General features: G+C 48.9%; 1 protein-coding gene across 4 annotated transcripts in view; it reads left to right on the top strand.

Moving 5' to 3' along the window:
- The window catches only part of LOC141162664 (uncharacterized), a 111205-nt gene extending 94571 nt beyond the window's left edge, over positions 1-16634 (top strand). For all 4 annotated transcript variants that reach the window (XM_073649002.1, XM_073649001.1, XM_073649003.1 and 1 more), the window contains 3 exons: positions 14777-15062; positions 15419-15613; positions 16089-16634. In XM_073649002.1, coding sequence (XP_073505103.1) covers positions 14777-15062; positions 15419-15613; positions 16089-16114 — 507 coding nt within the window. In that variant the 3' untranslated portion in view covers positions 16115-16634. The remainder of the gene's footprint in view (positions 1-14776; positions 15063-15418; positions 15614-16088) is intronic.
- The last annotated feature ends 1021 nt before the right edge of the window (positions 16635-17655 follow it).

Raw genomic sequence — 17655 nt, 5'->3', positions numbered from 1 at the left:
GGCCAGAATCGACGAAACTGCCACATCCTCCGTCAGCCCCTCCGGGCATGTCACCTGGCCGCTGTCTGACCCGGCAGACACTTGGTCAGAAGTGGGGAAGCCGTCGGACCTCTGCAAGGCTCCTTGGGCTCCGGCGCTCCCACTCCTGGTGACAGCGGCTATGACCGCTGTGACCGTGGGTAGTGCCTGCTTCCCCTCTGTTTCTGACCAAGCCGCCCGATCAGGCAGGCTTCCTAGGCCTTTGGACATCTCGGATGTGGGGAACTCCTGCCCTGGGGTCTTACCTGGCGGCTCCTCTCTTGGGACACCCCCACCTCCCATGGCCTGTTCCTCCCCCTGCAGTGGGCCTATACTCAGCAGCCTGGATACCCCTGGGAGCCCTACACTGCCGGTAGCTGCCCCCCTCTCCATCCCTGAGCTTCCCTCTACAGAATCCTGCCCGCCCCCTCCCTCACCGGAGGACAAGAGGTCACGGCACGCCGGCTGAGCACCTCTGCGGGCATCCCCACACTCCCCACCTGCTTTCACTAACCCTGTTTGTGTTGTGTCTGTGCAGGTGTTACCCTCAGGTTTCACTCCCTCCTCCTCAGCAGGACACACACTACATACAACATGGTTGGCATTAGCAGCAGACAAATCAATACACTCTTGGGGGGCCGAACTTGGGGGTTCAGAGGGTACATACTGCGATACTAGACGCCCCAAGTCGGTCCCTAATAAAACATTTGCGGGAATATTTGGCGTTACTCCCACCTCCCGCATCCCCCTTCCGGCACCCCAGTCCAAATACACCATGGCAACGGGAAGTGCCGGCTCCACGCCTCCAACCCCGGAGACGGAAAGAGTCTTTCCTGGTACCAAGTCCTGGGGGGACACCACCTCAGGCCGTACCAGTGTTCGTTCAGCGCCCGTGTCCCGCAGTCCCATGACCGCAGAACGGCCTATGGTGACGGGTTGGATGTTGTCCAGGGACCGACCACCACCCCCTCCCACACACAAAACATTGGGCGCTCTCTGGGACTGGGATGGGGTCTTTTGGCGCTGGGGACACTCAGCCCTAAAGTGTCCTGGTTTGTTGCATAGATGACAACGTCTTACGTCTGGTCCTTGCCTGGAGAGGGCAACAGGGGGATACACCCCTTGTGTTCTAGGGGCCGGGGAAACAGGGGCATGACTGGGCTTACCCCCTCTCCAGGTGCTGCTGGCAGACTTCTTCAGCTCAGGCGCCCTGTTATTGGCATACTCGTCTGCCAGGGCGGCTGTAGCAGAAGCCCCTGTTGGTTTTCGGTCACGGAGGAACTGTCGGAGGTCCTCTGGGCAGTTCCACAAGAACTGCTCCGTGACGAACAGTTCCTGGACCTCCTGGCGGGTAGTAAGCGCTAGACCCGAGGTCCAGTGCTCTGCGGCTCTCAACAGCGCCCGCATATGATCGGTCCAGGTGTCCTTGGGGCCACGCAGCAGGCTCCGGAACTTCTGGCGGTACGACTCGGGAGTGAGGTTGTACTGCCGGATCAGGGCCCGCTTGATGCAGTCGTAGTTCTGTACCTCCCCGGCAGGTAAGTCCCCCAAGGCATCCAGGGACTTACCCCTCAAACGGGGGGTCAGGTATCTGGCCCACTGATCCCGGGCCAGATGGTGCTGAAGACAGGTCCGTTCAAATGCCACCAGAAAGGAGTCCAGGTCCCCATCCTTCTCCAGTAGAGGGAAGTCCTCAGCTCGGACTTTGGACGACTTGGTCTCCTGATGGGTTGGTTGCTCTAGCGGAAGCCCCCGCTGGGCCAGGTCCAGTTGGTGCTGGCGCTCCGCAGCTCGCTCTGCACGCTCCGCAGCCTCCCGGCGCTCTGCAGCTTCACGCTCCGCAGCCTCCCGGCGCTCTGCAGCCCGCTCTGCACGCTCCGCAGCCTCCCGGCGCTCCGCAGCTTCGCGCTCCTCCTCCGCTGCCTTCTCTGATGCTGCCAGGAGGGTTTTGTAGACGGCATCGCCATGAGACTGGAGACTTGCCATAGCCGCTTGTAAAAGGGCTTGTGATCTGGACAGGCTGGGCTGGGTAGGTGGTGGGCAGCCCACTGCGGGACCGTATACTGGGGACTGGCTCCCTGAGGTGCCCGGGCTGGACTCCTCCTCGCCATGAGTAACAATGTCCTCCCCTCCTGCCACACGGACCGTAGCATTAGCCTCCTGCAGGGTCTTGCTCCTGGTGCCGTCTGCCATCTTGGTAACCGACACCGCTGCAACCCTGAGTTTGCACACACCTTGTTATACTTTTAGCCTGACCGTCTAACGTTGGGCTGACCTTAAGACTCCAGCAGTGGAAGTTACCACTGGCAGTCTTTAGTGCCTGGGAGTAGGGGTCCCACAACACTATTATTCTGCAATCCCACCGCTCTGCCACCAATGTGATGAAAGCCGGCCGGTGGGTGCAGCTCTCTGGCGCCCCCTTACCTCTCAGGTCAGTCAAGGTACTGCACCTAGAGAAAGTAGTGCCAGGTAGCTGCAACCAGCGCAGGGAACACGGTAGTGTGTTATCCCTTCAACGTCACTAAACCGTAACGTCACTACACAGCACAACTCGCTAGCGCCCTCTTAGCCTCAGGTCAGTCAAGGAACTGCACCTAGGATAAGCGGTCGCCAGGGAGACTGTCCTGTAACCTACTGGGTATCGGGGCCCTCTGTAGTGAGGGCGGTATACATATCTTCCTTGGCCGCGCCAGGAATATATATATCTGAACCTCCGACCGTCACTACCAGCCTTCCCCAATCCCCAGTTGGTATGCTGCCACCAGTCCCTATTTTAGATATACGCCCAGTCCGTGAATGGGCCTATATCGGGTCAGGAACCAACCCTGGGTAGCGTTTTTGGCTTGAGCCGAGCTCACACGGACGTGCGTTCGTTATGCAGAATAAAAGGCAGGCCCACAATTACTTGAGGTAATTGATTATAATAATACACTAGATACACGATATACAACTAAATATACACAGGTATAAGGTCAGGCTAAACTATACAACAATGGAATACAACACACAGAATCACCACAGCATATCAGTTACCGGTTTCTTGATTTTCTTGTGACGCAGGGAGAGGATTCTGCGGTCGCAGGCACGGTTCTTTGTTACAGGCTGAGGCCTACCACCGCATGGTCAAACTGCTCCTCCCCTTGGTGGCCTCAGCTGGTGCTCAGATGTTCAGCACCCCACTCTTGGGTCAAGACTGACTTATCTCTTGTCTGTCCTGCTATCTTACCTGCCCCGTCCCGCCCACTGCTGGTGAGGTCAGCTGGCTCAGTCTCCACCCTCAGGTCTAACTTCGATCAGAAGCCCAAATTCTAAGGAACCCAATAACTTCTTCTGGGATGGTCTCAGGATACCCCCAGGGGTTCCCATGGATTCGGGCCGCCGTAACCGACCTTTTGATATCAATTATGATACCATACGGTCCTCAGGAATGGCTCCGCGCTATATCTTGGCTTCCAGAGCACGTACAAACGTCTACCGCGGAGGCTTGTGTGCGCAATGGCTCCGGGACGCCGTGATATTTTTTTTATTGGCCCATCCCATGCAACATGCGTGTACTTTTCATGTTTCTATATCTTATGCCTCCATGCTTGTGACAGACAAAGAAACTAGTCCTATGGGACAAATGGTCAGGTACAGATAGACGAAGCACCCCCCCCTGCTGGCTGTGTTTCCTCTCGAAGTCTTTGAAGCTCCTAGCATTCAAGTGTTAAGTAGGCCCTGGATGGGGGAAACTATCTAGTTGACGTTTTAACAGAAGGTCCCAAGGGTGGGGGCTGCTGAAGTGTGGCCATCCCTGGATATGATTTATCATTACCAAGATGGCGGCTACAGGTTCATCACACTGCCCCACTATACCTCCTCTTGGGGGGGGCGACAGAGACAACAACACCCACGGAGAAAAAAAGAAAGCGGGTAGGACCAGGCTTAAAAGAAACAACGCCGTTTCATCCTGACAGCCCATTCATCCTGACAGCAGACCGCCAGGAGGTATTAGATGAACTAGTAGACTACCTGGTAAAACCACCCATCTTGGGATATCCTGATTTCAATTTACCATTTGTTCTTCATTGTGACTCTTCTCAAGTTGGACTGGGAACTGCCCTGTATCAGCATCAAGATGGAAAATTGAGAGTCATCGGTTACGGTTCTAGAACATTGACAGACCCCGAGAAGAATTCCGATCTACATTCCGGAAAATTGGAGATCCTGGCACTGAAATGGGCTATCTGTGAACGATTTAGAGATTATCTCTACTACAGCAAAGAGTTTGAGGTATACACTGACAACAACCCTTTGACCTATGTCCTCACTGCAGCCAAACGGAATGCAACTGGTCAGAGATGGTCGCTGAACTAGCAGACTTCAATTTCAGCATCAAGTACAGGCCAGGAAAATGCAATGCGGATGGTGACGGATTGTTAACAATGCCACTAGAACCTGAGGAGTTCATGCAAGAATGCTTGGAGGAAGTCAGTCTGGAAGCAATTAAGAGCACTATCCAAGCAGTACAAGCTTATCAGGAGGAAGACACACCATTGTGGTGTCCGTTGACGGTGGAAACCACCATAAAAGCAAGAGAAAAAGATCACCCACCGTCTATTCAACAACTACCAAAAGGGAAAATCCATAGAGCACAATGGGAAGATTAGATAATTGGTAGAATAATACTGTATGTGGACCAAAATCGGTTTCCAAGTAAACGAGAGAGAGACAATGAGTCACCAACAGTATCTGTTTTAATTAAAGAATGGACAAAGTTCCACCTCAGTGAAGACGGTATCCTGTATCGTAAAGGAGGACAAAACTGACAGTTGGTACTACCCAGAGTATTCCGTAAGTTGGTCTTCAAAGAACTCCATGAAACCATGGAACACCTGGGAGTGGAAAGGACAACAAACTTGAACATTTCTTCTGGCCGTACATGCAGAGAGATATTGAGAGGTACGTGACCAAGGAGTGTGGGTGTCTGAAAGATAAAGGTCCCAACACATCAACCCAGGCACCTATGGGCAACATCCAAACTACGTATCCGTTTGAGATGGTCTCAATAGACTTTCTACATCTCGAGACGTGCAAGGGTGGTTACGAATACATCTTGGTGGTGATGGACCATTTCACTCGATTTGTTCAAGCATATGCCACCACCAATAAATCAGGTCGAACAGCGGCAGAGAAGATCTTCAATGATTTTGCTTTGAGGTTTGGGTTCCCTACGAGGATACGCCATGACCAAGGAAGAGAATTTGAGAACCAGCTCTTTGCCAAGCTAGGAAAGTACTGTAGAATTCAGAGATCCCACACAACGCCCTATCACCCAGAGGGTAATAGACAAGTGGAACGTTTTAACCGGACATTATTGTCGATGTTGCGCACTTTAACAGCTGATGAGAAGAAAGACTGGAAGAGTTCTCTGTCAAAAGTGGTACATGCCTATAACTGTACAAAGAGCGATGCAACGGGTTACTCACTCTTTTTCCTATTGTATGGACGATCGCCAAGACTGCCAACTGACATCATGTTCAATACTCCAGTGTCAGAGACTTACAGAATATATCCAGAGTACGTTCAGAAATGGAAGGAACGGATGGCAGAGGCATACAACATAGCGTCCAAAGTGGTTGCGCAAGGACAGAGCAAGAATAAGGAGTACTATGATCGAAAATGTTATGGAGCAGAATTGGCACCGGGAAGCCGGGTGCTAGTCAGGAATGTACGTGAGAAAGGCGGTCCAGGAAAACTTTGCTCGTACTGGAAAGACAAGGTGTATGTGGTCGTAAAGAGGAAAGCCGATGACAGTCCAGTGTATGAAATCCGATTGGAAACGGGAGACAAAAAAACCAGAATAGTCCATCGGAATTTACTACTACCCTGTGATTATCTCCCACCACAACAAGATTTCCCAGAAGTAAGCCGACATCGTCTGAGATCGACTAAGGGACCACCACAGACTGAAGCTCCAGAGGTGGATAGTGACCTTGAAAGTTCCGATGGAGAAGAACACACCGTTGTATTTCTCGGACCGGCAAGGAGAGGGATGTACCATCCTCAGGAGAGTGAACTAAGTCCCGAGTCTCCAGAGTTAGTACCCCTGTGTGCCTGAGAGAAGCTGCAGCACATTTTCATGGTCTCCCTGAGTAATGGTTCCCCCAGGATTCCAAAGAATTCATGAAATCTGTCTCGCCCCTATCTGAACCTAGCGGGTGTGCGTGTAACATTCCACACAAGCGCCCATCTATCTAGCTAATATCTCTCATTACACAGGAGCCGGGTGCAGGAGCAGCGTTTAACACGAGTGACATGCATGAAATGACGTTGAGGGAACATGGTCGGTTTTTATATGGAGAGGACATATGATTTAAGCAGCCAATTGCAGAGGCCCTTGTTTCTGGGACACTGTGGATGCTTCCTGCGCTCTGATTGGCTAGCTGCGCTTTCCTGACTTAAAGTTACCGCCTACAGGAAAAAAAAAAAAAGCACCACTGATCTGACCTGTTCTGAGCTATCACCAGCCCCCCACTCATCTACCACGTCCCCCCGCTCATCATACACAAGCACTATGCTAGCAAAACTGTAAAAAGTGCAGTAGTTGCCCCGCAATCACGTAACCACATAAATTCGCAGAACGTTTGCCGATTTTCCAGAATTGAACAAATTTTGCTCGCCTTTCCGATCACGAATCCGAATATGCCACTTTTGTGTCGAACTTGAGTTTGGAGATCAGATCTCGAACATATTCGCTCATAACTATTCATGAGCTATTAAGGTATCACAAAGACATCATATATTTCTAACAGATGAAGGGATCCTACTCTGGTCCTAAGTGGAGGAACTCAGACTTCATCATCTCCTCCACCAGCTTCAAAATCCTCATATTCTTCTTGTAAGCAATAAGAGTTCTCTGAAGTTCTGTGTACTATTGAGATAAAGCAACTAGTGATGAGCGAGTATGTTTTGTTAACCCTTTCGCCGAGTATACTCGGGCGAGCACCGAGTATTTACAGCGTGCTCGGGCTTTAAGTTTTCGTCGCTCCGTGAACATGATTTGCGACTGTTGGACAGATTTAATACATGTGAGGAATGCCTGTTTTTCAAGCATTCCTCACATGTATTAAATCTGTCAAACAGTCGCAAATCATGTTCACGGAGCGATGAAAACTTAAAGCCCGAGCACGCTGTAAATACTCGGTGCTCGCCCGAGTATACTCGGCGAAAGGGTTAACAAAACATACTCGCTCATCACTAAAAGCAACTAATCAATTGTGATTTTCTTGCTCACATATTGACTCTCAATTGTTCAAATAGTTCATATGGACATGGGATTTCTTTGTGAAACAACCATGTTAGATACCATTTTTCTGTAGGACTTGAAATCAGAATATGTTGTCATGAACAGCAGCCCTGGCCAATAGTGAACACTTGCGATTTTTAATATTTATCATTAGTGGTATTAGGGCACTTTTGCTGATATCTGGGCAAATCCACAATACAATCGATAATGATGTTCTTTGCTTGTTATTTATTAAGAATAGTGAAGAGTGAGCATGCTCGCTACTGCTCGAGATGCTCGGCGAGTATTTCCGGGTTGCTCGGGCGGGAACTCGGGTCCCCTCTCTGCATGTTTGGCGCTCTTTAGAGAGCCAATGAACATGCAGGGATTGCCTGCCATGCACTGTAATCCCGTAGCCATGTTGGTTGTGGCATTACAGTGATTGGCTGGCCGCACAGCGTCATCAGGTCTATATCAGACCGGGCTCCGCCATGCTCGTCACAGTCACTCCGGATCAGACAGTGTAGGGAGAGGTGATGCTGAGCTAGGGAGAGATTCGCTTGTGTTATGTAGTGTAGGGAGAAAAACCGAACATTACGCAATCCAGAGAACACCGTTTTTTCTGCGTCATTTGCTTGTTGGCACTGCAGAATACAGCCAGGTCCTTTCCATATTACAGCGCTAAAAATCCAGCGATTTAAAACTGTGTTTTCTCCGTCACACGGATCACATATACATTGTCAGAAAATACTGCCATTTCTGGCCTCTATTAAAAATTTCCTTTAGTGTGTCAGTGAAGCAATTCACAGCAGTTTACTGGTCAAACTACTTACCTACAGGCCAGGTATTTAAAACTCTGTTTTCTCCGTCACACGGATCACATATAAGTTCGCTCCAAACTCAGTCATTTGTAGTGAGCGTGGAAGATATTGTCCTCCATTTAAAATGGGCAAGGCACGTGGCAAGGGACGGGGAACTGGACGTGATGGTAATGGTGCATGCAGAGGTCGTGGACAAGGCTGTGGGCAAGCCGAAATTGTGCCACAACAAACACCCACATCTTCTCGCCCGACCTTCCTGTCCCAATTTCTAGGGGACCGCAGCACACCACTATTGAACCCAGATCAGTGTCAAAAGGTTTTTGGCTGGATAGCGGATAATGCTTCCAGTCACTTAGCCACCACCACCACCACCCTGTCTTCCACACGGTCAAGTCTCAGTAGCCGTGAATCTGGACCGCATATTCCTCACCCTGATCCTCCTTCCTCCCACCATGCCGAGTGCCCAGAGACAACTGATCCCACACTTGGACACTCTGAAGAGCTGTTCACTTTTCCATTTATAGATTCGGGCCTCTCGCCTGGTCCACTTGAAGCGGGGCAAGAGGAGATTGCATGTAGCGATGCCCAAATATTTGAGCAGCCACGGTCACACGAAGATGACGATGGGAAAGTGTCACATGAGGTGGACGATGATGAGACACAATTGCCAGAAAGGAGGACCAGGGTGCGGAAGTGGAACACGAGGTGGTGGATGATATAGTAACTGACCCAACCTGGCAGGAGGACATGCAGATCGAGGACAGCAGCACACAGGGGGAGGGAGGCAGAGCACCCCAACAGGCAGGAAGAAGCAGTGTGGTGGCTGCAGACAGAAGGCAGGCAACCATTCCCCATAACACCAACACGAAGGAAGTTGCCAGTACAACTGTTAGGTCTTCCCGAGTCTGGTTGTTTTTTAAATACTTTGCTGATAACCCCAACAAGGCCATTTGCACCACCTGCCAGGCCAGCATCAGCAGGGGTGGCAAAACGACCAGCCTGACCACCACCAGCATGATCAGGCACATGGCAGCAAAGCACCCGACTTTGTGGACCATACCCCAGGGTCCAGGAACAGTGTCTGCAGGTGGCACCATTGCTTCTTCTGCTGTTGTGCATGCAAGCCAATCCCCTGTCCATGGTGCATGCGAAGATGCCTCCTGCCCTGCACCTGTCGTTGCACACTCTCAAGTAGCAGCATCAGGAAGCACGTCCATGTCCTTGTCCCAGCGCAGCATTCAGTTGTCCATACCCCAGTCCTTGGAACGCGAGCGCAATTATGCAGACAATGCCCCACAGGCCACACTACTAAATTCTCACATTTCACGACTGCTTGCGCTCGAAATGTAGCGTTTTAGGCTCGTGCAGACGGAAGCATTCCGCAACCTGATGGCGGCCGTCCCTCGGTCCTCGGTCCCCAGCCGCCACTGTTTCTCCCGGTGTGCCATCCCCGCATTACACAAGCACGTGTCCCAAAACATTAGCCGTGCCCTCAACAACGCAGTTACCGGTCAAGTCCACCTAACCACGGATACATGGACAAGTGCTTGTGGGCAGGGATGGTGCATCTCGCTGATGGCACACTGGGTTAACAAAGTGGAAGCCGGGACCCAGTCGGATCTTGGGACGGAACACGACCTCCCGACGCCAAGGATTGCAAGCCCTAGGTCAATCAGGGTTGCCCCCACAGTCTACAGCTACTGCACCTCATCCTCCTCAGCCTTCTCCTCCTCTTCAGCCTCCATCTCCAAAATGACCACATCAGTCACAAGCTGGAAGCACTGCAGCACTGCCTCGGCCAAGCAGCAACAGGCTGTGCTGAAGCTAATATGCTTAGGTGAAAAACCGCACAATGCTGAAGAGTTGTGGTGAGCACTGAAAGAACAGGCAGATCTGTGGCTCACACTGCTGAACATACAGCCAGGCATGGTCGTGTGTGACAATGGCCAGAACCTGGTGGCGGCTCTGAGGCGAGGCGAGCTCACACACGTACCATGCCTGGCCCATGTGCTTAACCTCATGGTTCAGCGGTTTCTCAAATCCTACCCGGAGCTGCCGGATCTGCTTGTTAAAGTATGCCACCTGTGTGCCCATTTTAGAAAGTCAGCTACAGCTCCCGCCGCCCTTGCCGTGTTTCAGCAGCGTTTGCAGCTTCCGACTCATGAACTGGTGTGATGTCCTCACGCGTTGGAACGCTACACTGCAGATGTTGGGAAGGATTTGTGAGCAGAAGAGGGCAGTTGTTGAGTACCAGCATTAACAAGGTCGTCGGTATTCAGTTCAGACTCCACACATAAGACCTCAAGAGTGGACATGGATGTCAGACATATGTACCATCCGCCAAAACTTTGAAGACTCCACCAAGATGGTGAGTGGCGATGACACCATAATTAGCATTACCATCCCGCTTCTCTGTCTTCTGAAATGCTCTCTGCTCACAATCAAAGTAGATGCATTGCAGGCGGAGCACGATGAGATGGAGCAAGCAACCATACAGGGTGATTGCACACAGCCCAGCCTCATCTCATCCCAATGTGGATTGGGTGACAATGAGGAAGAGGAGGAGGAGGAAGAAGGACTGAAGCTAGTGTCATGCACTAGACGGTACTACCTGAACAGCTGTCATACCGTCTGTTCAGGTTGGATGGCCAGAGGACAGAGAGGAGGAGGAGCAGGAGGAGAGCATGGTCAGTCATCCTCTTGGTGAGGACACGGAAGTCTTGCTCGTTAGTAGTCTGGCACGCACGGCTGAGTTTATGTTACGCTGCCTTTCCCATGACCCTCACATTCTCAAAATTTTGGGTGACAGTCATTACTGGTTGGTGACACTTCTAGACCCACGCTACAAGGAGAACTTTATATCTCTTATTCCTGAGGAGGACAGGTTTACAAAAATGGGGCTGTACCAGAAGGCCCTTGTTGCGGAACTATTAAAAAAATTCCCATCTGAAAACGCTGGTGGCAGAGGGCACACTTTGTTGGACAACCAAGGAGTACAGGCGAGAGAGACACAACTTCAATCCAGCAGAGGCAGGGGAACACTGTCAAAGTTCTGGGAAAGTTTTCTCAGACCCTCCCATCGCACAGGCCCTCAGACGCGGGGTACTCTCACAAGGAGTGCAAAGTTTTGGAAGATGCTGAGGGAGTACCTTGTCAACCGTACCAATGTCCTCCGTGATTCCGCTGTGCCTTATAATTATTGGGTATCCAAGCTGGATACGTGGAATGAACTGGCTCTCTATGCCTTGGAGGTGCTGGGCTGCCCTGCCGCCAGCATTTTATCAAAGCGGGTTTTTAGTGCCGCTGGTGGAATTATAACTGATAAGCGCATCCGCCTGTCAACTGACAATGCTGACAGGCTGACTCTTATAAAAATGAACAAGGGCTGGATTGGGCCAGACTTCTCAACACAACCGAATGACAGCAGCGTAACATAAACTCCAATCCAGTCTCTTTTCTTGGGAGGTGTATTCCCATGCACCTCTTCACACCCACACATGGGTATACGCTTCCTGATTTTGGCTATTTGCTCTTGTACTCCTCCTTCTCCTCATCCTCCACCACCATATCACCAGGGTGACTGTGGTCTGTGATGCAACACCCACATAATTTTATGATGCCCGTAAAAAAAATTTTTTATACAGTATGTTCATGTTTACCCCCAAGGGGTAAATGTTTTTCAGCCCATACACTTGTGCATGGGCATTAAAAATATAAGAGGCCCGCTCCTTTCTAATGGGAACATTTTTTTATGAGACCCTCCTCCACGTCTCTTCCAAGGGGCATTGAAGTGCCTTCAAATTTTTGGCAGCCCTTGCATTCACTGCATAGGCCAACACTATGGGAGACTCTCTCCTTTCTAATGGGAACATGTCGTACCTTGTTACTATGGCCCTGCTCCATGTGTCTTTAAATTCTTAGTGGTGTTTTTACTAAATTTGGTCAGCCGTTGGACTCACTGCATACCCTATAACTGTATAGCAGACCCTCTCCTTTCTAATGGGAACATGTCGTACTTGTTACTGTGGCCCTGCTCTATGTGTATTTAAATTCTTAGTGGGGTTTTTCCCAAATTTTGGCAGCCCTTGCAGTCACAGCATGGGCATTACCACTATAGGAGACCCGCACCTTTATAATGGGAAAATTTTTTTTACTGAGACCCTCCTCTATGTCTCTTCAAAGGGGTATTGGGTTGCGTCCAAATTTTGGCAGCCCTTGCAGTAACTGAATACGCAATAACAGTATAGGAGACCTACTTGTTAATAATGGGAACAACAAAGCATAGCCGGCTGATGGCTCTCTAACAATAGCATGGGCCGACTGCTGGCCTTTTAAGAATAGTAAGGGCCATCTGATGTCCCTATAAAATAGGCTTTATGACTTTCAGAGTCCCTCCATCACAAATAAAACAGGATGTGTATGATGATGGGTCACACAAAACCTTGCCAGATAAGGTTGTAAAATGTTAAAATGACATTTCCCGGTGAATGCATTTGTCTTAAAAAATAACGTAAAAAAAACAAAACAATAGGATCTTTCTTTAGTATAAAAACAGCGTCACCAATTTAACCTCAATGTAATGACATTGTTCAGCTCATGCACCTCCTCCTCCTCCATCTCCGAAATGACAACATCAGTCACAAGCTGACAGCACTGCAGCACTGCCTTGGACAAGCGGCAACAGGCTGTGCTGAAGATAACATGCTTAATGCTTAATTGACAAACCGCCCAGCGCTGCAGAGTTGTTGAAAGCTGTAACACAGCTGCCTGATCTGTGGCTCTCACTGCTGAACATACAGCCAGGCATGGGGAGAAATAGTGGTTGCTGGGGACCAAGTATGGACACCCAGTCGCCGCCGGCATGAGGTTATGAAAAGCTTCCGCCTCCATGAGCTTAAAAGGCCATATTTCAAGTTCAAGCATCTGCCCAGAAATCTGGCAGTTTAGTGTTGCGGCCTGTGGGTGGGTGGGTGGCTGCATACTTGCACTTGCATTCCAAGTAACTGAAAACTAAGCAGATGATGGCCTCTATCAGCATCATGGCCTCACCTTGGCACTCTGAACTCTCCTGAAGGAGAAGCCAGGGCCCGCTGGAGGAATCTCCGGTTCTCTGGTGGGCCCGTCCAACCCTGCCGAGAAGCAGCCCTGGCTAAGAAAAGTGTGGAGGAAGGTTCCCAGACACTCTATGGCTGCTTTTTTAATGTGGATCGGACATGCTAATGCATGTTATTTCTTAAACCGAATTGCAGATCAGGCCATTGTCCAACTCTGTATTCAAGAAATTAAATGCGCAAAGAAAGATGTGTGTGTGTCAAAGCACCACCGACAAGTGCGAGTTGATGTTGGACGAGCTGCCATTGCGTCTGCAACAAGCTGCATTAGAGGACTTCCTGGGAGAAATGACACTCAGAGTAGATACGGTTTCCCTCTATGCCAGTCCTTTCACCGAGCTAAATACAACTCTCAGCAAAAAAAGTTGTGGACTGTCTCCGTACCGTCCTTGGCTGCTTTCACCTGTCCATGTGTTTGTGGTTAGGCGGTTCTTCCCAGTAAGTGCACTAGGGAGGGCACGGGTAATGTTGTGGGACCCGTGCTTGTGGAAGGCGGAGGCGACACCGGGAGAAACAGTGGCGGCTGGGGACTAAGTATGGACACCCGCTCGCCGCCGACATGAGGTTCTGAAATGCTTCCGCCTAAAAGGCCACATTTAAAGTGCAAGCAGCTGTCAAAAATTTGGCAGTATAGTATTGCAGCCTGTGGGTGAGTGGGTGGCTGGCTGGCTGCATACTTGCGCTTATATTCCGAGGAATGGGGTAGGGACAGCTGAACGCTGCGCTGGGACAAGGACGTGGACGGTGATTGTTGCAGGTCTGCAACGAGACGTGCATGGCGGGAGGCATCTTCGCATGCGCCAAGGATCACTTATGATGGGCACACTTTTAGGCAGTGACCTGGGTGTCAGAAATGCTTCCAGAGGTCTTCCCCATGCTGTTCCCATGTCTTTTCAGCACTGTATGCATGTGTCTGATGATGTGTCACACACCACATGGCCAGATAAGGTTGTAAAATGGTAAAATGACATTTCTCAGTGAATGCATTTGTCTTTGTTGAAAGCAATGCAAAAACGCATCAAAAACCCTACGTGTGAACATACCCAAGGTGTGGAGGAGTATTTTTGTTTTTGGTTATTTATTTTGCTTTATATATATTGTACATGTCATGGAAAGGATGATTCTTAACATATTTCCCAGGAAAATCCATTTTGGTTTTGTTTTGGTATGTTTTATTGTGAGTCCGTAAAAGTGGCATAATACCTCTGACAACGTTGCTGACAGCAGTGACCTGGGGGTCAGAAATGCTTCCAGGGGTCTTCCCCATGTTGTTCCTATGTCATTTGAACACTGTTCCAATCGATTTGGGCAATTTTTAGGCCTCTGCAGACCGCCGGTGGGAGCCGCCTGAAAAATGCTTGAGTTTCCCATAGACTTACATTGGGCTCGTTGCTCGGGTGAACCCCCGAGTATTCCAATTTGTTCGACCCAAGCAACGAGCACCCGAGCATTTTAGTGCTCGCTCATCACTAATTAAGAAGTGGGGGATGATGTGAATGCACTTGAGCTTTTCAATCCTCCACTCCTGAATATCATCTCTATGTTCTATCTCTTATCAGAGCGAAGAAATAAAACCTCACTGGGTTGGAATCTTCTCAAGATCGACTGAAAGAGATTACTCCTGGGTGGTTAAGAAGCTCAGATCTGAGGAGTTCAATTCTCTTGTTTTAAATGTGAAAAGTTGCTTTATCTATAACAATCAGAATTTCCAGGAGTTCATAGAGGACATCAATCAGTGCACAGTCGGGATCCTTTATCACAGCAAGAACAGAGGAAGAGTCAACATCACCAACGTGACCGATTCTCTGTATGATGAGGAACTGGAAACGCTTCATATGATACTTGGTAAGAGATATGGATGGACATGTTTCCTGGGTTGTCATAGTCAGATTACAGACAGTAATATTGTGGAGCACATAACGAGCCACCACCAATTTATCCGATATTAGAAACCCATCATAGTGCATAGTCCAAGGTATTAATCTATCTGAAGTTGACTACTAGAGACGATTTCCACATAAATTACGACCATTTTGCAGTGATTCAGGAGGGGCAGCCAAAGTGTTTCTAGTTATATATTGCTTTCTAAGAATCTACTTTATGATTGAAAATCAATATGAGCGGCACTTCTTGCTGTCAATTTTGCAAAAATGGCCATGACGCCATAAAATTGAGACTGACTTGAGATCTTCTGTGTACAGGGAAGAGGAATGTTCTGGTGGTCATTGATGACCTGGAGGACAGTGATGGCTACCGGAAAAAGGGCATCCTGCAGGAACAGCGCAGCATTGTGGAACGGGCCGCTGACTTACTGCTGGTGTCACATAATGATAAGATGGACCCATGGTTACTGGGAAAGAAAACTGATCAAATAAAGAGTTTTCTCCGAGATGCAGGTATGTTCATGTCACAGATTTCGGCTGTTCTGGGAACCTTCCATCGAACCAAGGACCACATGTGCTTCACTGGCTCCTTGCATGGTGCTACTATAGACGGTGAATTTGATATTGCTGTATCACAAGACAGTTTATAAAACCCTCGTGAAAACATCCTTCTATGCGGAGATCTGAGCACATGAAATCACCAAATCCGTCAATGTCCACATATACACACAACATTACCACCGATGTACCCATTGCTGTCTTTGGTTATCTTGATCTACACATGATCTCCACGAAAATTCCAAAAACTAATAAGATGTTTTCTCACTAGTGCCGCCTCATATTGAGGCCTTAAAATCAAAGTGATCAGATCTTTGCATTGAAGAAAGATTACAAAATGTCTTTCACATTTTAATAATTGACTTCAGGGCGATCTGTTTTAAATAATATAAAGTATGATATAATATTAAGTCTGCTTTGTTATTTCCAGGATCTGCCGTCGCATCAAGTGTGTGAGCACCTGGGATAATGGTTCTCCGATGAAGATGACATTGATCACATTGACTATGAAGATAAAGCTGCCGAGATCCTGACCTTCTTCCATGGCCAGAGGATGAATCGCCAGATGTGAAGGATCAGATGAATCTTACAATCAGATCAGTTGTTTCAGTTTGTCTCCTTTGTGTAAATGTTCCTGGACTCGGCAATGACTCGTTAAGTTTCAGTCCTCGGAGAACGTTCAACGTGAAGTCATGAAAATCAGCAGAATATTGGCGACAACGTGACTAACGTGACTAATGGAACAAGCGATCTGTTATTTTGGGGTCTTCTATTTTACAGTAAAAAGATTGATTTGCTTAACCGGTTTATACAATACGATACACTTTATTGATCCCGAGGGAAATTATAGATTATTACAGTTTATCGGAAAGTTGGACTCATATTTACTGACGGATCTCACTGGACGTCTCGTCAGTCTGAGCACCACAGAGGCTTGAAAACAGCAACACAATAAATTATCATAGGAAAAATTAAATCTGGTTCTACTCCTTTATGTTGGGTAAACATTAGGTGATATGACATGATTTGGCCATTAATGCTGGAATATATGGATTGACTCTTGAGGTACTGAATTACCGCATATATGTCCATCAGCACTCGGTTCATTACGTGGAGGTGACTGAGCGGGTGTGTCCTTCAGGAGTCGACTCATTATATGGAGGTGACTGAGGATGTGTGTCCATCAGCACTTGGCTAATTAGATGGAAGTCACTGAGCATGTGTGACCTCCAGCACTAAGCTCACTAGTTGGAAGGGACTGAGCGTGTGTGTCCTCCTGCACTAAGCTGAATAGGAAATGGTAACTGAACATGTGTGTCCGCCAGCACTCGGCTCATCAGGTGGAGATGACTGAGTATGTGTGACCAACAGCAGCTCATTAGGTGGAGGTGGCTCAGCATGCGTATTCAACAACATTTGGCTCATAAGGTGGAGGTGTCTGAGCATGTGATTCCACCAGCTTATTAGCTGGAGAGGATTGAGCATTTGTGTCCACCAGCACTCAGCTTTAGGGATGAGTGGGCTTGTGGATGTTCGGTTTCGTCGGGTTCAGACGAACTGTATTCCAAAGATCAGTTCGGGTACCAGAACTTGACCCGAACTTCATAGAAGCCAATGGGGGCCCAAAATGACTTAAAATAACATAGAATAAAAAAATAACATTCTAGAACCAGGAGACAGAGGTCTAAGTGGAGGAGGAGGTGGACGTGGCGGTGTAGGTAGAAGAGGTGAAGGAGGAGGTAGCCAACATTGTTTAAATTTGAGGAGGCCCAAAAACATTGGGAATGGCAAACAGAACGAACAAACTACGGTGGAGTATAACAATGGCTGGGTGTGGCAGGTATAGTTCTCTAGTCAACAAAAGGTATGGCAAAGTCCTGTGGGATCCATGCCTGGTTCATTTTAATGAATGTGAGCTTCTCCATGTTGGTTGTGGACAGGCGGATGAACCTGTCTGTGATCACACCTCTTGCAATGCTAAACGCATGTTCCGACAG

Source organism: Phyllobates terribilis, unplaced genomic scaffold (genome assembly GCF_046119375.1).
Source record: "Phyllobates terribilis strain yellow unplaced genomic scaffold, ASM4611937v1 Scaffold_9__5_contigs__length_417890890, whole genome shotgun sequence".
Classification (NCBI taxonomy): Eukaryota; Metazoa; Chordata; class Amphibia; order Anura; family Dendrobatidae; genus Phyllobates; species Phyllobates terribilis.
Note: the sequence above shows the minus strand (reverse complement) of the source record. Positions and strands in the feature narration are given on the sequence as shown.